The sequence below is a fragment of the Anas platyrhynchos genome, chromosome 1 (genome assembly GCF_047663525.1).
Source record: "Anas platyrhynchos isolate ZD024472 breed Pekin duck chromosome 1, IASCAAS_PekinDuck_T2T, whole genome shotgun sequence".
Taxonomy (NCBI): Eukaryota; Metazoa; Chordata; class Aves; order Anseriformes; family Anatidae; genus Anas; species Anas platyrhynchos.
The window spans coordinates 204096379-204124365 of NC_092587.1; the positions used below are offsets into that span (position 1 = coordinate 204096379).

Consider the following 27987-nt stretch of genomic DNA (forward strand, 5'->3'; position numbering starts at 1 on the left):
ACGTGGCCCCTCCTACGGTGGGAGGGACGGCTCCGGCAGCCTCTCTAATGCTGGGTGTCACACAGCGGTGCCACCATTCGGGTCCTGAGTGTCACGAGCAGAGGACACGGCGAGCCGAGAGCAGCAGAAAGCCCAAAACAACCCCTCCATGTGCGTCCCGGCGAGGTGAGTTACCTCCAACGTCCTCGTGCTAAGGATGCTCCCTCTGTGCAAAATGCATCCCTCCTGGCTCGTTCCTGCCTGCATGAAAAGTTAGCCCTGCGAGGAGGGGGATGGATTTTTTAGGACTTTTCTTTTATTCTTTGGAGTTTTGAGGGCGTTGGTTGGCGTCCGACAGCGGGGCGATTGTCGCGGCTGCTGCCTGGGTGGCGGCGAGAAACAAAGCCCGAAAAGCAGGAGGATGGGGAGAAGCGGGAACAAAAGGGGATTATTTGCAGATCGGGGGGGTTCCCGGTGATTTATTTTTATTTTTTTTTTGAGAGAAAAAGGAGTTCAGGAGTCCGACTTGGCGCTGGCACCCCTGCCAGATAAGTTTGCTGCCACCTGTTGAGGGGAGGAAAGGGAGCTGGGGCCAGACGTGAGCGGTGGGTGGGCGGTGGGGCTGCTGGAGCCGGGGGCTGAGCATTGGTAATGCCTCAGATAAAGGGCTGTTTCCATAGGAAACGACAGAAAGGAGCCTCTTTTTTTTTGCTGGGAACAGCTGCGAATCATCGGGGTGGCTGGAAAGGGGCAAAGGCTCTTGGGTTTGCCACCCGCTGCCAGCCAGCTCCATGGGCGACCCCTTCCCTTCCCCAGGCTGGGTGCCCCGCTGTGGGGCTGGGTGCTGGTGTAAATCAGGAGCAGCTCGGTTAGCTGGTGTCAATCTGAGGACCAATTTGGGTTGGATAATGCAGATTTTGGCTGGTTGGAGCTCCAGAGGGTGTGCATCACCCTCTCTTCCCTCCTACTCTTACTTTGGGAATCCTGGTCTCCCAGGGGAGCCTCTCTCCGGACTTATCCTCCGGCACACGACACCAGGTGGAAGGGGAAAGGAGAAGGGAAATAATTTCCTACAGCTGCTCGAAGAGTTTAGCTGCCTTTAACAAAAGAAAAGGCGGGACGTGCCGTGGGACCAGCTGGATTGTAATTGGAAAAATGCTCCGCGTGCGGAGGGAGCCAAAGCTGGCTCTTTGCAGCTCTGCTATTGAAATGTTTAAAAGGTGGGCAGGGTTTCCAGGGTTTCCAAACTTTGCAGAGAAATAGAAAACTGGGTGTCACAGCCAGTCCCGTGGCTTTCTAATCACAGGATCACAGAATATGGCATGGTGTTGGGCTGAGGAGGTGGCTGGATGGTGTCTTTGGGGCTTGAGGTGTCGTTGGGGGTGATGAAAAAGCAGCTCTGCAATCTTGGTGATCACTTGCTGCGGGACTGCATGTGTCTCAGGAAGTTCCTCCGTGCAAAAAGTTGATGTAAGGTGGTGTTTAGTGTGATAAAATACCAGCCAGGACATACAAGAAGCATTATTTCTCTATGTTTGTAGATTTTGGGGCAGTGAGGCTTTGTTTTCTTGCTGTGCAAGAGCCCAGAAGCTTCAGAAACATATTTGTAATTGCGTGCAATCGGCTTCTGAAGGCATCACCCCTCAGCTGAGGTGCCCTAACCCGGCACATTGGATCCTGCCTCCTCCCCACGTGGAGCAAATCCTGCCCAAGAGACCTCGTGGTGGCTTGTCCCTCTCCTATTTCAAAAAGAGTGGATGGGATAAGAAGTTGGGAAGATCCCTCGGGCTCAGGATCCCACGGGAGACGTGTTTTGGAGCCAGTAGACATGTTTTGGAGCCAGTCCCTTCCTTACCCTCCCTTCTCAAACACAACTGCAAAAAGCAATCCCTCGTCCCTCCCGCCTCCATCTGCTCTAATTAGTCTGGAGGCCCCTGGAAGGTGTTCAGCCCCCCGTGGTACCGAGCTGCTGTGGCCACCTCGGGTCCATCCCCTGCCGCCACGTGATTTCGCAGCCGCCCTTAATCACAGGACTTATTTTGGAAGGTCTCCAGAGCCGGAGAACTAAAAGCCCCTTTAGAAAAGCAGGGGAGAGGGGGGGGAGGAAGGAATTGGCAGGAGCAATTGCTTTTTAAAAGGCTACTTACTTCTTAAGATGTACTCGCTACTGATTAACCTTTGCTCCGTGATTGCTTTAATTGATTCATGCCTTAAAGCGGTCTGAGAGGTTCTGCAGGGTCAGCTCTCTCCAAAGTGCCCCGTTTCCCTGAAAACTTCTTAAAGCTTCTTGCTTGGGCAAATCCCAATTTGGGCGTGAAACGCAGGTGCTCGGCTCTGATCCATTTTCCTTCTCCTTCCCCCAAATTATGCAGCCCGTGCTTTACCTCTTCCTTTCCTCGCCTGCTGCCAGGCTGTGATGGTGGTTGTTGGTTTGGGGACATTTTTGGGGCCATTCCACAAGAATGAGGCACTACAGCATTGGGAACTGCCACCTTCAATCAGCCTGTTGACCTTCTGGGGTCCCTGTGTCTGCTTCCTTTAGCCATGCATGGAGAAATCCTTCATTTCTTCCTACTGCAGCAGAGACAGACCCCAAACGAGGGCAGGGTTTCCAGGCACCAATGGGCTTTGGTGCCCAAGGGCCATACTTGTATCAAAGCAACTTGGGAAGCCCAAGAAATGGTCCTTGGGGTTTTTTTGGGTTGGATTGATGAATGTCCTTATGTCTGGGGCTGGATCCATGCCCTGGCACTCTGGCTGTGTTGATCCAACCTGTCCAAGACGTCTGCTCTTGGATGGGTTGAGTTGTGCCCATTCCTCTTCACTCCTTGCAACCACTCAAACGCGGAGGAGATGGGTCCCAGAGGAATTAAACCAGAATAATTAAAACATCCACCACAAACTCTACGGCTAAATAAATTACAGGGAATGAGCGATGAGGGAGATGCTCATGAGGGGGGAAAAGGAGGCTCTGAGCGATGGCTCCACCGCACTGGGAGGCTGGGAACAGCGGGGTGGCATTGTTACGGGGTAAAAAGGGCCAGCCCTGATGCATATGGATGCTGCGGGTAGCTGAATAGAGAAACCTCTGGCCGACGGCGTGGAAAGCGTCCCTGCCTCCCCTCCTTGCAGGGCTGTTTTGCTCCAAACCCTGAACTTTAACACGGGTAGCCCGCGGGAGGGCTGGCGCTGGGGGCTTTGGGGCGGTGACCATCCAGGGCCCCCGTCCTTTGTCCTGGCTGAATAGGGCTCTGCAGAGCCGCCGGCGGAGGTATGTGATCTGCAGACCTCTTTTCTTCTCCCCCTTTTGGCCGACGGACAAAGTCTTCCCGTGGAGATGGAGCTGGCGGCGTTGCTCTGCCCTCAGCGGGGCTGGGGGGGGCCAAGGGGGTTCCCCCACGCTGCGTCCCCATCCCATCATCTCCCCCGAAAAGCAGGGCACAAAGAGACGCTTGGGAATTCCCAGGAGTGGAGAGGGAGCCGAGCCAGGACGTGCTGAACTGCACAAAGTGGGATTAATCTTCAAAGAAATGTTTTCCCTTCTTTTCTGAGCTCCTTATTTAATTTAATTTTTTTTTTTTTGGCTTCCAAGGGATTTATTCCTCCTCCTTCCCCAGCCCTTTTTGCTGCTTTTCAAGGGTGGCAGAGAGACTTTTTGGAGAGCCAAGGGCCACCCAGGGGCCCCATGCCCTGCACCGCCTGCAAAGTTGCCACGAGCAAGGTGAGGACAAAACCCTCCTGTTGACCACACCGAAGTGTGGGGAGCAGCTTCCTCTCCAAGCAGTCTGCTTTGAGACTCCATTTCAGGCTTGACCTGTAGGTGGGATCCTCCCAGTCCTCCCCATTCGCTCTTGGGGTGACCAAAATGACCTTTTTTGGGGCTATTTTCTGCCTTTGCCCACCTGTAGTGCCCAGAGGAGGGAATCCAGCTCCCCTAAAAGACTGGCCATCCATATAACAGGCATCCTGATGCTGAGCAATGTGGGGCTGTAACCCAAGCTTGTGGGTTAAAAATCAGCTCTACGAAGGATCAGCTACGTGAAGGCTCTCGGGGTAAAAAAATAAGAAGAAAGGAGCTGCTGAGGGCCCAGCAATGGGGCCAGAGCTACCCCACACGTGGCTGTTTTGGGGGCTAGTGGTCTGAAGAGGCACCGAAGTGGCACTACAGGACAAAAAGAAGCCTTGCTTCTACTTTTTTTTTTTTTTTTTTTTTTCCTTTTCCCTCTTCACTTTAAGCAAACAAATATCTCCTGTCCCAGCCAGGACGTCCCAGCTCTGCTGCTGCTCCAGCATCGCATGCGAGACGCTGGCTGCTCAGCGGGGGATTTCTCAACCCTTCAGCTCTCTCGTGGGCGTGAATGAAACAAGCCCGAAAGGAAAGTTTGGGAAGCGATGCGATCCCGGGGCTCGTTGCAAGCAGAGCCCTTTAACACCCCGATATCTGGCAGCCCTGGTGTGCAGAGCTGGGCTCTCCTGGGGCACTGCCCCCAGTTCTGCCCCTAGGTATCCCCACCTTGTTCCCAGACCTTTTGATTCATCTTCTAGGAGGAAGAAAGAGCCATGTCCTACAAATGAATATCGACCCTTTATTTTATTTTATTTTGAGATTTCTGATGTTTTTCAGGCCCTTCCGTGGCTGAAGTAGACCCTCTCCATGCTTTAGCTCATGAGAAATTACGGAAAAAAGATGCTACAGCATAAAAACCTGCTACGTTTGGGCCAGCACTTGATGTCAGAGTTTAGGACTTTGTTATCTTCAGTCCTGGGGACCCAAGGGTGGTGTGGGCTGAAGGCTGTAGGCGGCTGCCTTCACTCGAGTGGTGTGGTGGAAATTTCTGGAAGGACAGTTGGGGCTGGTGGAACCTTCTACGAGGAGGGTTGGGGCGGGCAGGACTTCCCAGAAGGACAGCGGGGTGAGCTGGGTGAGCTTTTCTAAAAGGTAGGTGGGGTGGGACATCTCTACAAACAGCTGGCAGGCAAAAATAATTCAAACCCTGACCCTACGGGTCATCTATGCTGGGATTTACTTCCCGTTCCCCATCAAAGGAGAATTCCTGTAGACGAAAGCTTCCCCATACGTGCCAACCCCACACCTCTGCCCCTTGTAGATGGAGGGACTGGGGCAGCAGACCCCAAACCACCCGGCCCTTTTGGGAAGTCTCCGTGCAACAAGGGATGGGTCCAGCCAAAAATCCAGCCAGTGCTGTGGCACTTGGGAAGTCTTCCTCTACCCCTCCTTTTTCTTCTTCCTTTTATTTTTATTTTCATGTCAAGACTCTAAGCTACTATTCATTGGCTTTATTCAAAACACTCATTTTGCTCCTAGCAGGCAAGAGGGAAAAAAAATCTTTTGTAGCTCCGTGAGACCCTTTGACAAACACGACGATTTCCCCTTGCCTGTTTCGACACAAAACTGAAAGCATTTGCACAAAATCCATCGCACATGCTCTGAGGCTTGGCCAACGATTTCCTAGGCACGCATTCGTTAAGGCAGCCCGCAAAGTGCTTTGAAGATGAAGAAAACCAGCTGGGATTTGTGATGACTATGATTAGGGTTAAAGGAGGGCTCTGCAAGAGGTTGAGGATCACGAGTCAACCCCGGGGGCTGGGGACAAACTTGGTCAAAACATGAGTCTATTGGGAGAGGTATCTTGAAGTGAGACCAAATGATTTTTGGGGAAAGGAGGAGTTAAAAAAAATAATTTGGGCAAAAATGTGGTTCAGCTTTGAAGTGTTCGTTCCTATGATGAGCCCTCAGGAATAAAGGCAGGGATTAAGGTACCTCTTCTGCTCCAAACTCTCATGGTTGATGTGTGGCTTTGCTTTGAGGTGATGAGCTCCTCATCCTCGGAGTGATGTTTGCTTCTCCATGGGAGGATCTGAGCAGGAGATTGGGTGTTGGGCAAGGTACAGCACCCCTCCCCAGCACAGCTCACGACCTGTGGGCCCCAGCACCGAGACTCCTCTGTAAGTCCCTCTGCAACCCGAGGAGATGCAGGGCTTCATCTGCATTGGCAGGTTCATTTCTCTGAAGCAGGCGTGCTTATTTATGACCGTTCAAGCTGCGGAGGCATATTGCAAAACACGGGACATTAACCTTGCTGGAAACCTCCCCAGAGCTTTGAAAACCACAGCCACTGCCTGCTGGAGGTGTGCAGCAGCACACAAAATGAATCGAGTATTGTTCCTGCAGCCTCAGGAGCACTTATTCCTCGTTAACCCCTTCACTTTCCACGTTCATTCATTATTTTGGGGTAAGCCCTGGCATTTCTGTGTGCTGAGGGCTGTCATCTGCCTCAAACCCACAGCTAATCAGTCCTCGGGGCTACAAGTCGAGCTGCACATCCTCCCTGGGATCCCACGCAGAAGCAAGGAATAATTAGGGCTAATAAAGGAGCTGTTGAATGTCTTGCTGATAAATCATAATTATCACCTGCCAGGGAAAGGAAAGGAAAGGATGCATATCCCGTACCGCGGGGAGGTGTTGACTGGTCGTGTTTCATATCAGCCTTCTTCCTTCCCTGTGTCAAACCTCTTCTGTTCTCGGAAAAGAAAGTAAAGGCTGATGGCAATGGGACAAGAGGGAACCAAGGCTGCGATCCAAGCAGAACCAAGGCTGGTTTGGCTTCTGTACCTGTTTACCACTCAGAAGATGAATTCCCCAGCTCTAAACATCAAATAATAATAATAACAACAATAATTAGGCAAGGATCCTCTCCTTGCTCATGCATTTGCCTCTCCAGCCAGCTCTGCTGGCGCTACCTTCTGCATCCAGGCTTTGCAGCTGAATGTATTTCCCAATTTTTTCTCCAGCTCCTTTCTCCACCACCCCCCGGGCTAGTTCTCATGCTTTTCCTCACTCTCCGTCGAGCAGCGAGAAATGAGCAGTCCCACAAAACTGCCTGCAATTACGGGGACTCTTATCTGTGAGCAAACAGTCTCTGTTTGCAAGGGAAAGACCTGAGGTCTCTTGGGCTTACGGAGCTGGAAAACGTGTTCCTGCTGTCATGGCTCGCTTGCTGAAGCCCTAAACTTTGCTCTCCTGCTGATGCATGTTTTCCTGCTTGCTCTTTGCACCCGTGGCTTTCCCAGTGAGCGGATTTGGGGTTTGCTGTCTGTTTTTTCCAGCCATTTACCTTTGTCTGGTGGAGCTGGGGAGGGGTTGCGGGCAGCCTCCAAGTTTTAGGAGCACTCTGCTTCAAATCTAGATGCAGTGAGGTCTCTTGCTGTGTCCTGGCAATGGTTGAACTGCTCCAGATCCTGGTGTGGCCCTCCTGTCGTTTGGACTCTGCACCCACCCTATACTGCGACGTTCTTTGCCCCGTATCGATCCTTTCCTTTGAATTTACACACAAATGCTTTCTTCACTCGATATCTCAAGCATCTCCCATGCTTTGTTCCCCGGTGGACCCAGCAGTGCCCTGCAGCCGTGGGGCTCCGAATCTCCCATTTGCTTTTCCAGCGTGAGCCCCGTATGCCCAGTGGGACCAGGAGCAGCCGTGGGACGAGTCATGACCGGGGGGGCTTTGCAAACTGAGATTCCGAAACTTCAGCTTCCTACATGTCATTTCCCAAAAGGATGACAAGCGGTGGGTGCCACTGCCCCCCCTGAGGACATCATCCGGGGTCCCAGGGCTCAGCCATGAGACAAGAGGAATCCTCTGAGCACCAAGGGCTCTGAGGTCTGCACGTGGCCATCCCAAACCCACCTCACGCTGCCAGGAAGCGGATGCTCAAGAGGACCCCTTGGTTTGTTTGGCTGTGGTTAAGGCCGAAGCTCTCTTAAAGGCCGCTACGTGAATGTTTCCCATTATGTGAGATGTTGTGCTTACCCCTTCCAAAAGCTCCAGCGAGGCGGCAGTCAGCCAAACAGTTGTGAAATACATCACGGAGGAAACATTTGCTCTGCTCTCTAGATCCATCACCATCAGGTCGTGATGTGGTGGGCTTAAACTGTTACACAGGAGGCTAGGCATGGAAAAAAACCTTTTAATGGTAAAGCTGGTTCGGAGAGGATTAGCCTGTCTTGGGGGCTGGTGGTATCTCCATCACCTGCCCTTTTTATGAGAGAGCTAGTCCTGCATCTAGACTAACATCCAGATTTAACATCCCGCCAGCCAGATGGAGAGGACGATGTGCTGAGGTCTCTGCCATCTGTTTTCCTGTCAAATCCTATATGCTGATAGATAAATATCGATGCGTGAGCCTCGTGTCCCCACTAGGAATGCAATGGCAAATTTCACGGTCCTCTGACAGCAGAGCTGCTGGTTTTGATCCCGTGTCTTCATTCCTGTTGCTGGAGGGAAAGGATGAGGCGTTAAATCAAGGGCTGGGGAAAAAACAATGCTGTGCTTCACTGATGGGGAAGATCGTGGTCTAGGGATCCTACTAGAAGGTAACAAATACTGAACCCGCATGGCATGTGTAAACCTTCTGGTAAGAGCTCTGAAGGTTCAAACGCATTCAGAAGACACAGCTGGGCAATTTGGCAATCGCTGGACTTATGCCAGGCATATTTTAGGCCAGCTGACTAGGACAGCAGGATCAGATGTCATCTGCTCCACTCGCTGGTGGCACAGAGCCCACAACCCCACCTCGTGCCTGGTGTTACTCAAGAGCAGGCTCGCCACGTCGCCACGTGAGAGCAGCATCAATTTTTTACCAGGGGGTGACCTCCTGCTGCCTCCAGATCTGATGCTGGTGAACCGAGTGTCCTGGATGGGCAAATATCTCTGTTTCAGGAAAGCTTTCAGGGCATGGCACACGTGGGCACTTCTTGGTTAGAAGCAGCCCAAATTGACAACTCTTGTGCTTCGTTTCCATCCCCTCTCCTTTGCAGCCCAGCTGCTGCTAGGGTGGGAATATACAGCAGGAAATACAGCAGGAGAGCATCATTTCGGTTTTAACTTGCATCTTGTTTCATTTGTGCCTTCTGCAAAATGATCATAGGTCTGGATTTTATTTTTATTTTTGGTTGTTTTTATGTAGTGTCAATTTGCAAGCTGTTATCCATTCATTTCTGCAAAGACACGCAGGACTTGGAGTTGTTTGCAAACTACTTGCATGTACATTTTAGCCACGTGGGTAGTGCAGCAATCTGTTCGGTTTTGCTCTTAAATCACTGTTATTCCATCCGATAAATTAAGGGGATTGGACTCCTGAGCTGGGACTTTGCAGCAGAAATGCCTGCACCTGAACATGACTGGCATGGACTGAGGGGCACTATGGCACTCGGAGGGCATCTCAGGATATCTCTGTACCACGATGGATCGTGGTGCTTGTTTGCCAACACAGGACTGTTTTACCTTCATGTTTCCTCGTGGTCTCCATAGAGCCTTGCTGGGTTAATTGCTCTTTGCTGGCACAACCCCTGTGCTGTTTGCTTCACTGCTAACATCGGCTGCAATTTACCACCGGAGTGTTTGTTTAAAATCCTGATTGTGAACAGATCTCCCATGTGTGCATCCTTACAGCTATTCTTTCTGGCCTTGCAACATGCTGCCAGTAGAGCTCTTCGAGTCAGGAAATGTTTTTTTTCCATCAGGGATCGGTCTCTGCAGTGCTGCAGTTTTTCTGGGATAAGAGGGAGAGCCCTGGGAGAGTTTTGGTCCCTTTCCTACCTGAACTGCTTAAAGTGGTAAGGGGTTGGAGACAGGTCACAGCGATATTGAGCTAATTCCCATGGCTAAGTTCATCGCAGGTTCATCCGACATTATTTGGGAATCTGCAAGGAGGGCTGAAGTTAATGATTTCCTTTCCCTGTATAGTGAAAGGGAGGCAGAGGTTCCTTCAGAGGTGATGCAGAGCACCAAAGTTATAACCACAGACCACCAGGGGGACTCACAATGACCGTAATTTTCTTCTAGACATCTCTCTTGGGGGTATAAAGTTTGGTGGGGTGTCCTCAGCCACCTTTCCTGCTGGTCTCGGCATCCTCTTGGGAACAATTCCTCTCTTTCTGACAAGCTTGCCCCGAAGGCAAGGAGACTCACATCACTCTTGTGATCTCATTGCAGGAGGAAGATGAGATAAAGCTCCTCAGATGGAGGCCACATCCACCAGCCTCAAGAGGATGAAGTTTGGGAAGCTGAAGGTGGTACGCCGGCACTTGCTGCAGAGGTACGAGCACCAGCCCTTCATCTCCTGCCTGGCGGGTTTCTACAGCTGCCGCTGGAAGCGGTACCAACGCAGAAGGACCGAGCCTGGGAAATGCTGCTGCAAGACGGTAAATCAGCTCAGAATCAGCAAAAACATTCATTTCTGCACCGGGAAAATCAGTCCAAACTGAGAAGCGGTTGATGCTGTGGGTCAAAGGGCCAACCTCCCTTAAAGACCACCTTGGACTCTTGGTGTCCTAGATGGCAGCTCCGGGGGCTGGAGGGGTTGCTGTGCTTCTCTGGCGGGCTCAATTTGTCTGTGCCACCACACAGAGAGTGTCCCCGAGTGGCTGGTGGTGTCGGGCAGCTGCGGGTCCCTGTGGTGCCAGCCCTGCTCCAGCAGGGCCACCCCGAGCAGGGGGCCCAGCCCCACGTCCAGGCGGCTGCTGGAGATCCCCAAGGAGGAGCCTGCTCTGCTTGTTTTGGAGTAAATGAGGCTCTGACTGATTGTCCTTCTTCCCCCTCTCTAGCGGGAATGCGTGTTTTTCCCATTGCTCGTTGGGGCTTTCTGCTTTTCTCTCGTCTTCCTGTACATGTGGGGTGAAGCGAAAAATGACTACAACAACTTTGACTGGTAAGTGCCTCGTTTTCCTCCTTTCCCACTCGGGTTTTAACGAGACACCCCAGGCAGGCAGGTCACTTCAGTCACGAGCCAAAGCTTCGATCCCTTAACATCTTGGTTCAAGCACCCAAACTGAACTCCCAGGGTCTCCAGAGGTGCTGAGGCTCTGCCCTTTCCTTGTACAAGTGTTAAGTGTGGATTTGTAAGAAAGATAACAACCATCGTTGCAAAAATAGTGAATGAAAGGGACTAAATGGCTCTTTCCTTCCCTTCATCTTCTTTTCTTTCTCCTGTTCCCTCTGAAGAAGCGTAGTGGCTGGCAGCAGAGCTATCTCAGAGCAAAGGGAATTGCGTGCTCCCAGTCTGGAGACAGAGAAATAACCAGTGTGGTTTTAGGCAAATCCTTTCCTTCTGGCCCCTAAAATTAGATGCCATCCAGATAGCTCAAATACCATGGGGACGAGAGGTGTAATAATATTATTGAGCCTTTAGGTAAAAAGGAAAGCTTCCCTCTCTCTCCTTGTGTTACGCCTCTGTAGCTCCTCCACCTTTCTGGCATTTTCTCCTTCAAATATATTTTCCCTCCAGCCCTGTGCTAAAGCAGCAAAAAATCTATTATAAGACGTACCACAAATGCTATTATAAGGTTTTATTGCTTTTCAGGTATAACTATGGGAACCTGGGCTTCTGGTTCCTCTGGTCTCTTGTTCTCCTGGTAGTGGCTGCGATCCTGTTCATGTACATCGCGCTGTTGTTGGTAAGTAAGGCTCCTGTTAAGGAGTGAGTTATGGGCCTAGAAAATAAATATAGGGGTGGTTTAATGTGTCAGACCAAAGTCCAGCCTAGCCCTGACACTTGACAGTAGCTACCTGGGGAGGATTGGGAACACAACGAGTATTTGTGATATTTTCTCCCACCTGTGGATGAGCATTTTCAGCACAAGGGTCTCTGAGCTAGATGTAGGTTCTGTGGTTTCTCTCAGTGATTTCCCTTTGGTGAATTTGTCCCATTTCTCCTTCAAAACAAGCAAAGCTGTGCCAGTTTTGGTTATGTGGAAGCTGAATTTTGTTATTTGGCAGCAGGGAAGTATGAAGATCTGAGTCTTGTAGTGGTGATGTGTTGTCGAAGCAGTTATTCCTCAAATCCTGAATGTAAAGCTCATGAGAAGAAGGGAAACATTATAGGGTTATATATAGGGTTTGCCTCCAGGTGGAGACCGCAGATGTGGTCACCAAACATTCCTGAACTTTATGCCCAAAGAGAGGCCTTCACTTTTCCAAATCCCATTAATTTTTCCCCACTTTCAGTCTCATTCCCACTCCAGCTTGCGTTTTGAGATGCCAGGTGCTGGGGCTGAGCTTGTGGCTTTGACTCACCTCTGTGACCAAGGCAACTGGCTTTTATCATCAGTTCCTGCTGCTCTTACCCCTTCATTGACGTCTCACCATACAGCCAGCCCGTAAATTGCCCGTGGCAGGGAACCTCTTTTAGCCTTGCTCACGCAGTGCCCAACACAACAGGTTTCTGAGGTCCTTTGTCCCTGCTGAAGTACAAATAAATAGTGATTTTATTTCAGTGCTAGCAATAAAATGACGAAGTGAGAAATAGGACAGCTGCTTGGCCATGCTACAAGCAATCAGTAACGTTATAAAAGCTGTGGACTAACTTATCTCTAAGTAGGACAAATAACAATGTTTAATTACAAGGATTTGGAGGCCTGCTGGTGGCTGTAGAGCTTAATGTCTATTATTTAGCTAAGTCTACCTGGCTTTCCCGGTGTCAGTGGATCAGTGTGGGTGCTTTGGTGGTTGCAGTGCTACTTTGGGCAACTCTGAGCTTTGCTAAAGATGCCTCATCATTGCTCCTCATCTTCATGAAGCTGTTAATTAATCCACCCAAAGTCACTGGGTATTTCTAAGGGCACTTGCCCTGCTTGCTTTCATCGCTATGTCCATCACGTCTAATTTGGCAAGACTCCTATGATTCTCTGAGTTCTAAGAGGCTGGCTGTGCTGCCTGCTTGTTACTTCTCAACAGATTTTTGGCTGAATCAGCCAATTTCAATCACCTGGGACAGACATCCTGACCTGCAGGGACATGGGATGGGGATGTGGAGGACAGAGGATTCCACGTGTTGCAGGGAGGACTGGAGATCTTCACCCAGGCAATGCTTCCTTGGGATGTTTTGCATCAGCAGCCCAGCACGTCAGAAAGCTGAGCACACTGATGCCCTTGCTAGAGGAGAGATTTTACAGCAAGGCGTGCTTGGGGTGGTTTTGTTTGTGAGCACCATAATCTCTTCTCCACCCAACTGGAGCCTCGAGGCCTCCTTCCACGTCCTTATTGTGAACCACTGAAGCAAACACTCTTCTGCCCAGCAGCCACCAGGGGCTGGGCAAAGTGCTGCCCAACAAAGCACTTGCTGTCTGTGCAAAGGCTCCCTCCGCCTGCATGCACCAGTGTAATTTTCTTCAGACAATCAGTTTCAATTAATTTAATTGTTATCACTCCCAAGGCAATCTTCTCATCCCCATTAAAGCTAAAAGGTTAAGCAGCGGGGTCTTGTTGCAGGACGGTTCAGGCTCAGCGGAGAAGAAAAATATTTCCTTGTTCAGTCTGTCAAACACAACAGATGATATTTGCCTCTCTTCACTTAAACACATTCATTCCAAGCGATTTTTGGGGAGGTAACTCGTGACTTTATAATGTAAAGGGGTTCAGATGTGCTGGGGCCTCTGCATTCATATTCTAAGAGGACTCAGAATTGTATGTTGGTACTGAAGTCCAAAGAGTGACCTCAAGCCTTCATCCCTGAGAGATCGGGGTATAATGGAAGCTCTGAAAGCCTCCATTTATTTTTTTGGGCAGAAAGTGAATGTAGAAACCTGGCTTGTGCTGTCAAGCCCCCACTGCAGTGAGTCCCAGGGTATGTGTGGGAGCAGTTTGGAGGAGCCAGACCTGCTGGTGGTGGTTGTCCTTTGGCCTGAGGAAGTCTTGCTGTAGGTGGAACTGTGCGAGACACCATTAAACACAGCTGCTCTCTGTGGAAGAGCAGATCGGACAGGTCCTGAGGCAGCTTTTGAGGAGCCAGAGCACAGAGAGGACAGATCTTGTCCATATCACATCATCTCACTGGTCCATCAAGACGTATTCTCCACCAGTGACCAGTGGAGCAACTGCAAGAGCTCCTCCTTCACCATCCGAGGATGAAACTTGGTGATTATTCTTCTTGTAAGCTGGTAATGAGCTGTTGCTTCTATCCCTAAGAATGAGCTTTTCCTCCAATGGCATCCCCAGATGTGCTGCATCTTTTGTAGGAAAGTTACACCATAGTAGCAGGAGAGAGTGGAGTTGAGCACAGCCTCTGAAATAGGCATTTGGACGCACCTTAGAAGGACCAAGTCTTTGTAAGATTGCTTGCAGAAAAGGGGAAAAATTTGGAAGTGTCTTTTTCTGAAGGGACCTGGATCATAAATTATTGTCTGCGTGGAGTACTGATGTCTGCTAAGAGATGTTTTGTTCTCTAAACCCTCATATCTGGTGATACTGGTTCCCAACCATCCCTTAGAGTTGTTGGGAAGCTTTCTCCATGCACCTGAGCATAGACCCACGTGTTTTCACAGCAGCAAGGGATCTGGGCTGGTGAAACTCATCACCAGGTTCATCAGTTGTCTGTGACAACCTGAAGATAGTCCCCAGCAGAGCCATGGACTGGTTTTCCTCATCCTTTACTTGGTGTTCAGGGCCTTTCAGGTTGTCCCCTGCCCTGGCTGGGGTTTGTGCTGTGCCTCATGGGACCCTGATCCCCAAGGGCTCCAATTTGCCAGCAGGGAAAGGAACACACCAGCCATAGGGCCACAGCTGGGGATTAAAAATTAACCAGAGGTTTTGAATCTCCAAGGCAGTTTTCCATGTTCTGAGATGTGCATTTCTTGCATTTCTTGCAGTTACTGTCAACGTGCGGTTTCCTTTGATCTCTGCTCTGTATTTTATTTTATTTTATTTTATTTTATTTTATTTTATTTTATTTTATTTTATTTTATTTTATTTTATTTTATTTTATTTTATTTTTTGAGACTTTTATTCCCTGAGCTGTCTCCCTTGGATGATGTGCCTCTAATGACAACAAATATATAGAAAACAATTAAGGTTGCTGCTGTATTTTTCATGTCATGGATGCTGGCCCAGGCCATATTCTATCAGAGTTTGTATTCACAAAGTGTGTACCCCAAAATGCTCAAGTATCTGTCACTCATGAGAAGGTTTTGATCCTACAAGGCAGTTTTGGTGTGTGCTTGGCCATTTCAGGAGCATATTTACTGTAGCAATAACCACTTCTCTCCACTCACCTGCCCTGCCTTGCTATTTGCAGAAAGGCCTGAAGTGACTTCCCTATATAAAAATAATTCCAGAAATGCCTCATTTTGTTCTTTTGTACCAGGATGCAAACTATCTCTTCTTGGTTTCCCAGGTCCTAGCGATGTGTTTGCTTGCAGAAGGTCAGCAGCTGTACCTGCACTGGAGTCACAAGGTGGGGAGAGGGTTTTCTGGTAACCCTAACCATGCTTTGAACAATCAGCCTGTGCTGTTTCCCTGCATGCAAAACAGCTTAGGTTATAGGAGAGAGGGAAGAGGTTAATCTTAGGAGGCTTTAAATACCCATACTAATGAAATCTCCAAGTGAGCTAATCACCCCAAGCTCCCTGTGCAGTCAGATGAGGGAAATGAACCCTCCAAGGATGCAAATCATCCAGCTGGTCACAGACACCTAAACTGAGATGAGATGAATCACACCTAAAGTACCTTTTCTCCCCACTGTCTCTAAAAGGAGCCCATGGTGACTCACTGAGGTGAGGATGTCTGTATTTGACATGCCTACATGTGGTTACATGTAGACAAAGGCAAAGTTTCCATGAGAAGCACAGCGTAAGTCCCTGTAGCAGGAGCCAGCAGCTTTAAAAACAGTGCTGCAAAAAGATGCATAAGAATCACCTTTCTTCAGAAATTCTTGAAAGCCAGGTGAGGTTTTTCAAAAATAAGCCTCTAGCAGTTTAGGGGAAAGCGTAATAAGATTGAAAATCCCACAGTGAAGGGGAATAGCTGAATGTCAAAATACTTGATCCTCTTTTTCTTCATTTACACAGTGGAAACAATCATTTTCACTATCAAAAATGGGCCTCCAGAAGAACCAGAAAGCTGTAGAGCAATTTGTGGGAAATGATGAGGCTGCATGCCTATATGGAAGAGATTAGGGACTGATTATTAAGATGCTGATCTGTAGGATGTCCCTGAAGACTGGTTAGGGCCTTGGTCCAATTTCTACTTGTGTTTAGTTCTCAGCAGACGATGTTCCAGGAAGAGCTGTCATCATAACTTCTTGGTACCAACCTGGGCAAGAAGCCCCAGCACAGAATGAGCTGGCCCTTCACTTTTTTTTGTAGTTAAAGATTAAATTCTTATTTCTGAACTACCAAAGTGTTTGCAGTTGCTGAATCCAGTTCCAAAGCAGCTCAGCATAAGGGAGCTGTGCTGATGTCTCTTTTGGGTTTAATTTGGTGCTTCTGAATTCAACCAACTACAGGATTTAATGATAGTTGTTCATCCAGGCTCCATCTATATCAACAGACAGAGAGAGGCATCTCTTATCATACAGCAAGTGGAAATGGATCGCCTCTGTAAATTCCTCTCTTTCTCCCATGACTACAGAGGGAGCCTTGAGGGCTGGCTCAGGCTAGGTACTTAATTTGTAAAATCAGTTTTGCCATACAGAAAATCCAATTTATAGCACCGTGGGTCTGGCTTTAGTCCCATTAGATCTCTTTGTCTATGAACTGGCACAGCCAAGCTTGTGCATCCCAAACTTATTGAGTCCAAGCTGCTTAAAGAAGCCTGTGAGGCAAACAGTTTGCACACCCTATGCAGAAATGCCAAAGTTTATTTATGTCCTTTTTATCTCCACAGATTGGGACTTTTCTTGTCCTGGGCTTCTCTATCACAGCCCTCTTCATATTATCTGTACTCTGGGGAGATCAGTGGAAAACAGTCCGCCTCTCGTTCCAGGTAAGAGGTTTGTTTGAAAGGAGGTTCTTTGAAAAAATACAACTGGTTTCTTGAAGTATTGCGTGGCAATCGGTGGAAATTATTCCATGTGGTAAATGTTTTTCACATGGGTTTTCCTGGCAGTCTGTGCAGTTTTGCATAATTTTTTATTAAGACTTAACATTTCCCATAAGAAGGAAGGAAGCCAAGACCTGAGGTTTGGTATCAAGCTATCTGTTTGATGTAACATGTCTCATTTTGGGAAGTCATATCCTTTTTCTTTCCTTTTTTTTTTTTTGGCAAGCTTTTTGTAAGTCCACTGTTAATTAGCAGGTGCTGAGGGCAGGTAAATCAGACCCCCTTGGCTGGTGGGGTTACTGGAGCAAGAACTCACTCCCTACTCAGCTCATGCCAGTTCAGAAGCTTTTAGCATCAGCCCAATTTCAGTCTCCTGTGACCCAGAAGAGCTTCATCCCTTGAGGATAGGAATCAGGGCTAATGCACTGGCAAAAGTAAAGAGAAAGTTTCATCTTCCTCTCCCCTTTTCAGACTCTAGGAGGATGGAGAGAAGGAGACACAAAATCTTTTGGGTTTCCCACAGGTGTGGTTTATTTTGGGTGTTCATGCCCTTTGAGATGCTTCACCTGGCCTCCTGCTGCTATTCCCAAAGGACACAAGTCTTTGGCAGATCCTGTGTCCTGTCCACTAGCCCTGCATAATTATCTCAGATATCTTGGCCATCTCAGGTGGCACCTTTGTTGATGCAACTGCATCCTGCTTCTGGTCAAAAGAAGTTGGGATCAGGTGTCCAGGGCAGACAGTATCACACACAATGACACCTCTCAATGACTTCTGCTTTCTCCAAACCTTAAATTTTAGAAAATTGGGCATGGACCAAGTGATAGGAAAGGCTGAGGAAACTCCAGTTTGTTGACATCAGATTGATGATTTAGTTGCCATGGACAAGACTGTTACCTGAATGAGATTGGATTGGATTAGACTGGATTAAAAATGCTGCTCCCTGGAAGATGTTCACAGGTTTTTGTGTAGTAGTAAAGGTGATTTTTTGCCAAACCATCCCTGGACAAGGGCTGACTTGTCCCTTTTGGCTGGTTGAGAGGAAAGGAGAGCTTTGTATTGAAGTGAGGAGCACTGCTCAGTGTGGGGAACCAGCCTGGAACATCTCTCTGCCCTGACTCCAGAGGAGTTTTGTGGATCCAACCTGGGTATGGGAGAGAAGATAAACGGCTGGTGTCCACAGCAGGAGCCCATCTACGTGGGAGGCTGCAGCTGTGTTGGGGCTTGTTTCTGTCTGTATCCACACTTCATCCTTTGAATAAAATCCTTTTTTCTCCTTGCCAGATCACAGCCCCCTATCTCCACATAGGGGCAATAACCATCATGGTCCTCCTCTCCTGGCCCATGGCTCTGTATGCCATCAGAGCAGATAAGAAAGGTACAGTAGCTCTGCTTCCTGCTCCCTGTATGACAAAAGACTTGTCAGTGTGGAAAATCAGGCGTGCAGGAGCCCTTTCCTCCCACATCCACACTCCAGCTGGAGGTGAACTTTAATTTTTGATTATTCCAGAGAAATTAGCAGGACTGGGGCTTACGCCATGCATTGTCTTGGGTCTGCCTATATCTGATAGTGATTTGCATGTTACCTTGCAGAGTTTTGGTGTATACCAAGGTAGTGACAAGCCCTGAGGATAAGGAGATTAGCTAAAGTCCCCAAGTCCTAGATCATGCATGGAAATTTGGTCAGCCCTCTGAAGAAGAGAGCAGCCAGTGGCTGAAATTGCTATGCTCAGCTTCACAGTCTCAGAAAGTCAGTCCAGAATAGAGAATCCTAGGAAAAGCCAGATGAGTTGGGGTGAAGAGCTTTCAAATTGGTTGTTAAAGGATTTTGTTTTCCTTTCCTGGTGTTATCCCTTGGAGAGCTCCAAGACGTGTAAGGAAAGGAGTCAAGAACAACTGCTTAAAAGCCTGGCTTTGGCACCAGCTCTTTTTCTCTGACCTAGTTTCTCCATATATTCAATGTTGTCTACACCCATCTGTGGATGTGTCTTTGTACCAGAAACCATTGGCCTCAGACAGAATAGGCTGGTGGGAGCATTTCTTTTTCTGCCTAGGAATTTCTCTGCATTTAATTGCAGCTGGGGGTAGGGAGGAACATTTTGGGATCCAAGACTTTACATCCCACTGTGCCTATTGGTCACTTGACTTCATACGTTGGCTTGGTGTAACCCCAAGTTCTTTCAGAGCCAGTGGTACAGTGTGCAGAGGGGTGGTGGTACCCACCTAAAAAATCAATTTTGGTGCGTAGGTGCTTCTCAGAGGAACTGTTTCATTCTCTGAAGTGAAGGGTGCCCACTGAGACTCTTGAGTAACATGTCAACAGACTCCAAAGACCATAGGTAATGAGCTGGCAGGTTAAGGAACCAGGGAAGCATTCTTGTGGAGGGGATGGAACACAACTGGAGGAGAAAGTTTCCTCCTCTTTTTTTTTTTTTTTAATGGGGAATGAAACTTTAAAATGTTGCCTGCTCTTATTTGAGTAAGAAAAAAATAAAAAGCATCCTTCTTTTGAGGATCATCCCTCTACAGGTGGGGGAAATTGCATTGCACCATCTCTAAAGAAAAAGAAGTGAAGGCTGTGCCTTGCTGGAATGCATAGTGAGATGCAATTGTAGCACAACACTTGCAATCCTAGCCTAAACAGCCCAAATCCTTCTTTGTCCTGGACTGTATTGTTTAGACAGATGGTGAAAATTAGGGGAAGAAGGGATGGAAAATGGGATGGGACAAAGCCCAACAGTTATTTAGCTGGAGGGCTGTGTTAAAAGTCACACCGCAAGGCAAACACTGTGCTACCAAATGGATTAACTCTAGCATTCCTCCTTCAAATTTTTGCAGTTGTTCAGGTGGTAATTGTTGGTCCATACCTGGCTATCCTTCTCTTTCTTTTCTTGATACCTCTGGGGATGTACTCGCCTTGCATCAGAGAGGTGGGGACACTTGGACCAAAGCCAGCCCTCATTGGACACCGCGGAGCACCCATGGTAGGTTTGGAGAAGGTATTTTATATCATTTCTTCATCCTGGGAGTTGTTGACTTCATCATCATTATTTTTATTTTTCCTAAGAAATCAGTGGAGGGTGGAAGGGGAGACATTTCAGTTTGGAGCTGCCAGCCAAATGATCACTGTGTGGGTTTGCTAACAGGGAACATGGTGGGTTTGGTGGCTAAGGTGGAAGAAAGCAAACAGGTGACTTTAATGAGATAATGGTGGTCCCTTAATACAAAATGTGTTACAAGGAGACAGAAAGTATTTACAGAGTCATCCAGAGTATGTCTAAAGCCAGTCTGCTTATGGCCCAATTTTTTTTTTTTCCCCAGCTGGCACCAGAAAACACTGAGATGTCATTTCAGAAGACAATTGAACATGGTGGGGATGGTCTTGAAACAGATGTCACCATTAGGTAAGGGGAAAAAATCACACCTCCCAAACCAGATACTTCTAGGAGTTGCCTTGGGGGCCATGTAACTTTGGGCAATTTGGTTCTGCCAACAGCTGGAAGAGGGTCCCTCAGCTGATGCATGATGCTAAGGGCTGTGGGACATGGCTCTTTCTCAATAAGCTCTTATCTAACAATCATTATTTCTACAGGGTATTTTAAACACTTCTGCAACACATAAAGACAAGTCCCTACTGTGGTCTGACTTCCAGGCTCAGTGAAGGTTTTATCAGGCCTAGAAACCACCAGATAATCATGATTAGACCTGTGCTGTCATTGTCATAATTATTAGACCTTTAATTACCTTTGTGTATGGGACTCTTTGCCATGACCTTCTGACCTACTGGGCAGGATGAGCAGTTTTTAGGCACGGAGTAACTAAAATACTAATATTTAGGTGTTCTATTAATAAAGACCTTTCTATAAAAGAGAATTTTGCCTTTCTATCCATTTAAACTTCAGTCCTCTGAAACCTGTAGAGGCGCTCTGGTGTCAGCAAAAAGAGCCTTTGGCCACAAGTTACTACTCATTTTCTTTTAGAGGCTGGCAGGCATAAATGCCACCATCTCCACTTTGCCCCTGAAGAAAACGAGTCACAGTGAGGTGCAGCTTCACCAAGGTCACCCAGCAATATTTAAGCTTGGAATAGCTTGGTGTCTTGGTGGCCCAGACGTTGTTCTCACCTGGTTTGACTCTGCTTGTGCCATGAATGATCTCCACTCCATGTGACCTGAATTCTTGCTCTCCAACAGCTACGATGGCGTTCCTTTCCTCATGCATGACAGCAGCTTGAAGAGGACAACCAACGTCAGGGAGGTCTATCCCAATGACACTGCTCAAAACGCAGCCTTGTTCTCCTGGGATGCCCTGAAGGAGTTGAATGCTGGAGCATGGTTCCTTAAGGTAAGCACCATAAATGACTGTTGTAGAAGAGACACCGGCTGGCTACAGCTTATTAGTATGAAAGAAGAGAAACTTTTTGTTGAGGCCAGACTTAAAGTCAGTAGAGCTCCATCAGTTGGGCTCTCCTTGCTTTGTCCCTTTGGCCTTTAGGCCCAGGAGACCTATTTTATTTGGCTGGTGGGTGTTCTTGTAGCTCCTTATCATGGCAGCAGCAGAACAGATGGGCTGGAGAAAGAAGAAAACAGCTGTTTGTGCAAGGTGCTGTGTGTAATACAGCTAACGTGGTGGGACAGAGAATCACAGCAGAGCTAGCTACACAATTTATGTCCCAGAAGCAGTGTCATCAGGGTTAATTATCCCTGTTTCTCAGGTAGAAGAGCTAAGCAGAATAGAATATCCTCACCTACTGAGGGTTGATGTCAAACATTTTCCTTCACAGAGATATGAAACATTTGCATGCAGCTTACTACTAGATGTGACTGACTGATTTCATTTTTATATCTGTTTCTAGGACAAACCCTTTTCATGCATGGGCTCACTGTCAAGGGCAGATCAAATGCAGGCAATGAATCAGTCAATTTACAAGCTAAGTAATTTCTTGCGCCTCGCAGACAGTCAGAATAAACTTGTCATCTTTGATCTCTACCGCCCTCCAGAGAAACATCCTTACAGGCACTCGTGGATCAACAGAACCCTGGAAGTCATCCTCAACGAGTCGGGGATTAGACCCCATCTGGTAGGCTGGCCGCTCTTCTTTGTATCCCTTTTTCTTGTTCTCTGAATTGGGGTCATGCTTGGTGGGACTTCACCAGCATTCAGTCTTTCCCCCTGCATCCCAGTTGTTTTCAGAGGTATCATTTGGAATATAGTCCTCCTATCAGTTCCTCAACAGGTACAAAGTGGCACAATGCTACAGCAACACAGCAAATCAGAAAGTGTAGATAGACCAGTGATGCCGTAGATCCCTAACTGTGTCTTTTCACCATTGTGATAACTGTCAGCCTACACCCTAATAAGCCGCCCCTGCTTATTTTATATATTGCATAGAAACTTCCTAATTTAAATTAAAGTAGCTGGGAGGCTTTATTGCCTTCCTCCCTCGCTGTTAACTCCTTGCTTAGGATGGATGCTAAATCCATGTGAAGCAGGTTATATATCCATTGATTTCCAAAGTTAGGCTGATCCATATCTGCTCCCATGCTAGGAGGATGGAGAACAGAGTATTTTCTGTTGCCTTTCCCATTCACCAAAGTATCCTTTTCATTCATTTCAAACACCACATCTTTTGTTGGGCTGTGTGTAATGTTCTTACTGATTTCAAGTTGATAAGAAGGAACAGTGAATACTGATTTCTTGATGAAAGTGACTTGCAAATTTAAACCCTGAATCTCCATGTGCTTTGATCACTGCAAGAACTGTATCATTTGACAGGCTGGGTTAAGTCCCTCAAGATCTTATCTTTACTGGATTTGTTTGAAGGGCATAGCATATTAGTGAGCTCACTGTGAATTCACCGAGTCCTCTTGTTGCCTGCAGGTCCTATGGCTGGAGAATGATATGAGGTCCTTTGTTCACTCTGTTGCTCCCGGGTTTCAGCAGACAATGGGCACTAAAGCCCCAGTTGAAGACCTATTGATGGACAATATTGTCAAACTCAATCTGGCCTACACTGAAATGTCCAGTGAAGATATCCGGTAGGTTGCAGTTTCAGCCCCAAGCACTGTTGTCGAGGACATTTGCTTCATGTGTGTGGCAATGACTCCCTCCAGTGACCAGCTCCAGGATCTACAGCATTTCTGGCAAGAGCTGTTTTAGGTTAAGTGGCCCGACCCTGTTACATTTTGGAGTTGAAGGACTTTATTTCACTCCAACTCTTTAATCTGTGTATGGCCAAGAGGTAGCATATGTAATTGCACTCCGCCTTGTCCAAGTCCATATTTACTTGACTGGGATCTGAGGATTTTCTAACCAGAAGAATTCAGGTGTCTCCTGGTTTCTACACATGCCATCCTCAATATTGCTAATAACGAACCATGGAGAACAAAAAAAAAACACAACTATTTAACCTCCTATGGCCTCCACAAACATCAGTGTGAGTGCACAATGGTGTGGTGAGAGAACACAACATTCTTGTAGATGGTATTTTGGAGACTTCATTATCATCTCTGTTGCTTGGGACACACTAACAAAGTACTGTCTCCAGTGGAAGGCTCCACATTTATTGAAGGATTCTCCAAAATGATTGTCTTTCTTACATGAACAGTGATATTTTTAAAAACCCACATGAAATGTCTTACCTATCCAGCTCTCCTCCTGTATGTAGGATTTCTTTTTCTTTTCCCATGCTAAAAAGCATTGAAAACCAATTAAAAACAATTACAAGAAAATGTTTGGCCCTTTGGGTAATAATAATGTTCATGTTTTCTTAGTGATAATTTTCCCAACATTTACAATGCTAGGTAGATCTATCTGGGTAAATCTGGGTAAATTCTGGGCAGACTGTAGATAAATTTACAAGTGCTCATACTGATACATTCCCTTAGTGTTTTACAGGGAATGGCCTTGCTTCATATTAAATTTCAGTAACTTATAAGGAGTTCACGAATGGCCAGCTGTTGACTGCAAACATAAGAAGCATGAGCTTTAAGATTATTTTAAACACACTATTGGGAAATGACAAATGCATTTTTAGGTGAAATACGGAATATTAGTTGGCAGCCCCCAGCTGGATTGGGATTTTCCCCCTGGGCCCTGCTCTCGGGAGGCCCCCCCTGCAACACTGCATTCAGCTCTGGGCCCAGCACAAGGACACGGAGCTGCTGGAGCGGGCCCGGAGGAGGCCACGAGGATGCTCAGGGGCTGGAGCAGCTCTGCTGTGGGGCCAGGACGAGGGGCAGCGGCTGGAGCCTGGCAGGGGGAGGCCTTGGGAAGAAATTCTGCCCTCTGAGGGCCTGGCCCAGGCTGCCCAGAGGAGCTGGGGGTGCCCCAGCCCTGGCAGTGCCCAAGGCCAGCTGGAAGAAGCTCTGGGCAACCTGACCAAGTGGGAAATATCCCTGCCCATGTAGGAGTTGGAATTAGATATTATTAACCCATTATTGGTGGTTGAGCTTCCTTTCTGTTCCTGACCTACGTCCCATAGCAAGTTAGGACAGAATTGCCATACAGAATTGCCAGCTCTCCTTGATTCAGCCCCAAGGAAGTACTAACCTCCTTGCTTTTCTTAATGAAGGCAATTGCCTCTTGGTCTTTTAAAGGAAATACGCGGAGGCAAACATCACCACCAACCTCTATGTGATCAATGAGCCGTGGCTCTTCTCCCTGGCGTGGTGCTCGGGGGCACACTCTGTGACCACTAATGCCGTCCACATGCTGAAGAATCTCAGCCAGCCCCTCTTCCTCATGGTAAGCAGTGATCCTCCCTTGTTCCCGGGGTACAAAATAGGAGTCAGATATTCATGGGTACCTTTAGAGACCATGGTTCGATTCATACATGGATAAAGTCCCTCTGCATGCAGACAGATTTAACGTGAGCCTGGTTCACCTCATTCCTGTGAGCCACTCCAGGTATCATCATCCCCCTTTCCTGGTTCTTCTTGGCCCATGGAGAAGCACCCTAGTTGGCTGGACTTGGAGACTCAGGCCTGACATGAGGGAAAAATAAGTCATATTGAGACTTGTCTAGGGTTAAAGGAAGGAGCCTTTGAGGGCACATGCAGATACTGCACGAGGATTTCAATTTTTAAACTTCTAAAGAACCTTATTGCTGTCAGAAGTTCCTAAATCCCAGGAACTCCTGCATTCCTTCAGAAACTTGGTCTGTGGAGCACCTGGGGCACTGGTCTAATCAGAGTCCCTGCGTTCAGGTTACCTCTCTGACTGACTGGTTTCACACTCTTGAAGTAGATTTTACAGTGCTCCCATCTCCCATCCAGAAAACTGCATCATTTCAGTCCATTCTGAGGGCAGGGAAGGTCTGATGTGAGGACAAACCTTCAGATTCTCTTGGACTTGAAGCAGGAACCAACCCAGCCCCTCTGTGGTTTTCACTAAAGGACAGTTTTGCCAGGGGCAACCAGATGCTATCTGTTAATATTAATGTCATAGGCAAGTAAAGAAAACTACAGGGCCTGCCTGTCCAAACAAGTCCCTATTGTATTCACTGTGATGTGGTCCAGTCTCCGTGGCCACGCAGCAGTCTTGTTTTTGCTGACTGATGATTTAGCACCAACACCCGCTGGCAGGTGACCTCTTTCAAATGCCACCAAATACCTCAAAGCCTTCACATGCACACCAGGGAGCTGAATTGCTATGATCCAGAAGCAAGGAGGAGCTAGAGCAGCCTTCTTGCTTATTTTAGGGTCCTTGGTGTTGAATATGTCCTCTGTTGTTCTCCTCCAGACGCCGCAGCAGTACAACATCATGTGGATCCTGACGGACCTGGCCTCTGTGCTCCTCATCTCACTCATCTTCGCTCTGCACTGGTAAGTACTGAGCTGCTAGCGGCTGTGCTAGCCTGATCTCTTGTCCCCCTTGGAGGAATGAAGGGTTAAGACTGCTCTAGAGGATATCTTCCTCTTCAAGAATTAGGGAAAAGAAAAAAAAAAAAAAAAAAGAAAAAAAAATAGGCCTTGAAGTCTCCAAAAACCTCTGCACTGCTCCTGCTTGCTATATATTTCCCTTTCCTTTTGAGAACTCAGACGTCGCTCAACCAAAGGATTCAGTGCAGACTTGGCGGGTTGAGAGTAGCAGCAGAATCCAGTTATCAAAGCTGGAAAACAAACCAATTTTTCTATGTTTCCTATTTAGATTATTTGGACATTGGATGTAAGCTAGGAGGAGAGCGCTCCTTAATATTTGAGCACCTCATGTCTCTTTGTCTGCATGTATCAGAGCCACTGAGGAATCCATCCTCCCAGATGAGCGTATCTGAGTGTCACAGACACCGTATTTTCTTTCCTCCTGTGCTGTCCAAGACATTATCTAGGTTTAATTATGGAGAAACTGGGGTCAGGCTGTTGGATGCTCAGCTCTGCCGTGGTTAACAGCTCTACGTGGATGACAGCTCTGCTTTTGCTTGGGAAGGATGGAGAAGGCTTAGTGCCTTCAAAATGCTGTTTTACACATGAAACGTGGACACTTAGATATCACAGCTGGGCACCAGGATCCCTTCTCACTAAAGAGCTGAGCAAACCCCAAATACCAGGCCTGACAAAGTAGAAAAAGGGTAATCAGGGCTCCAGGGAGCTGCGGGGGGAACTGCAGTGAGCAGTGGCCTGATCCAAGCACTTTGCCCCTGGCAGGTGGCGAGAGAGGAGTTTTTCCTGCTGTGCCCACGATGGTGGCTCAATGCTGGAGAGCGGCACCTACAACAAGTTCAGGACAGGTGAGCGGGGCGAGGAGGGGCAGGAGATGGATCCTGCTTGGGGTCACCTCTGTGGGGGCACCGGGGGCCTGCCAGGTGGGTTGGTGACGGGTGCCCACGTCGTGGGGAAATACTGATGGGTTATCTCAGCACGGGGGCAGTGCTGTGGTTCCTCCCCGGTGATGAACATTGCTTTTCATCAAAGCCCAGAGCAACCTGAGCTCTGCTTCAAGCAGAGGTTGGACCAGAGAGATCCAGAGATCCCCTCTGACCTGCATTGCTGTGGGATGCTGTGAAAAGGGAACACAAGGGCTCTGAACACTCTCAGATCTCTTGGGGATACCCCCATGCTCCAGGTTTCTGGACTAAAGGAGCAGACAAAATGACCCAACTGCAGGATTTTTTTTTTTTATTTTTTTTTTGGCCAAGCTGTTTGCTCATGACAGCTGGCAGAACAGCTGCAGGTGTGTCAGTAGCTCACTGCTCGTCTTCTGTTGCAGAGCTCAGCAACATGCCTGCTGTCGTGGCCTGACAGGGGCAAGGAGGAGGCGCAGACCTGCTGTCTCGCAGAGGATCGGAGAGCGAAGCCTGCCCAGAGGGTCTGCCTGGCAAGGAGGAGCCATTTCCCATGCCTGGCAGGGGTTCCCGGGGTGCAGGGGAGCACGGATGGGGCTGTGTCCATGATGAAGCTGTGCACCATGGTGAAAGGATTAAAATTCCCCGGCAGCATTCGTGTAGGAAGCACCATTTCCCCCTGAGCCCACTGCTATCTCATCCTGTAGGCCCTCCTGCAGCGTGTAAGCCCTCTGTTTGTGCAGCTTTGTTTTATCCTCGCTGCAAACACCCTCTGGTCCTCCTTGCCCTTGGCTACCCACATTTCTCCAGCCTCCTGTCCACCATCTCCCTTCCTCCTCTCAGGTCTTCTCCAGCCCCAGGAGCTTGCCAGCCCCACCACGATGGTCGAGTGCTGCTGGGTGGCCCACCAGGGTCTGTGCCTCTCCATAACACAGGCAGGGACAGCTCAGATTTTCCTTTTCCCCTCCTCAAGCCCTGCCATAAACCCAAATGGGACAGGCTTCACCCTGGCTGTATGCGAGGGAGTATATTCCACAGATGTTAAAGGATTTCTTGGTGCCTTGGCCACGTAACCACCGGGACAATAACCAGGAGCACAACACGTTTCTTCATGGAGCTGGGCGTGAGCTGGCTCCACGAGGTGTCCAGTTTGCTTTTCCCTTGGGAAGGTCTTTGTTACCTGCTCTGCATCCTGGCATTTATTCCGATTTTCGTTTCTCCTGGTGGCTGCTGGCACGTATGGGGGAGGAATTCCACGCCCATGCAAGGGAGGTGTGAGCATCTCCGGGTTTAAGCCATACATTTCTACTTGAACAGATAATAAAACACTTTTTTTTTTCTTTTGTAAATTGTAAGTGATGTTTTAAATACAGTTTGGCTCTCCAATGCTCTT

At 48.2% G+C, this 27987-nt stretch overlaps 1 protein-coding gene across 3 annotated transcripts; it reads left to right on the forward strand.

The window, feature by feature from the left end:
• Positions 1-10: 10 nt before the first annotated feature.
• On the forward strand, positions 11-27980 carry GDPD4 (glycerophosphodiester phosphodiesterase domain containing 4). Of its 3 annotated transcripts, XM_072032905.1 has the most exons (17): positions 32-165; positions 3572-3700; positions 9996-10204; positions 10607-10710; positions 11362-11455; positions 15169-15228; positions 16659-16757; positions 18099-18192; positions 19653-19798; positions 20136-20218; positions 21007-21157; positions 21669-21893; positions 22694-22851; positions 24412-24559; positions 25556-25638; positions 26458-26540; positions 27020-27980. In XM_072032905.1, the coding sequence occupies exons 3-17, from the start codon at positions 10022-10024 to the stop codon at positions 27049-27051; spliced, it is 1743 nt and encodes a 580-aa protein (XP_071889006.1). In that variant the 5' UTR covers positions 32-165; positions 3572-3700; positions 9996-10021; the 3' UTR covers positions 27052-27980. The 3 variants fall into 3 exon arrangements, with proteins under 3 accessions (XP_005024129.4, XP_071889006.1, XP_071889005.1); XM_005024072.6 differs by lacking the exon at positions 3572-3700 and having other exon boundaries at positions 11-165; XM_072032904.1 differs by lacking the exons at positions 32-165; positions 3572-3700 and adding an exon at positions 4850-4918.
• The last annotated feature ends 7 nt before the right edge of the window (positions 27981-27987 follow it).

Bases quoted from the DNA above. Each gene is read 5' to 3' on its own strand.
- GDPD4 (XM_005024072.6), top strand. From the start codon at position 10,022: ATGGAGGCCACATCCACCAGCCTCAAGAGGATGAAGTTTGGGAAGCTG. The intron at 11,456-15,168 runs GTAAGTAAGGCT...TTGGTTTCCCAG, and splicing joins TGTACATCGCGCTGTTGTTG to GTCCTAGCGATGTGTTTGCT. The intron at 20,219-21,006 runs GTAAGGGGAAAA...GCTCTCCAACAG, and splicing joins GAAACAGATGTCACCATTAG to CTACGATGGCGTTCCTTTCC.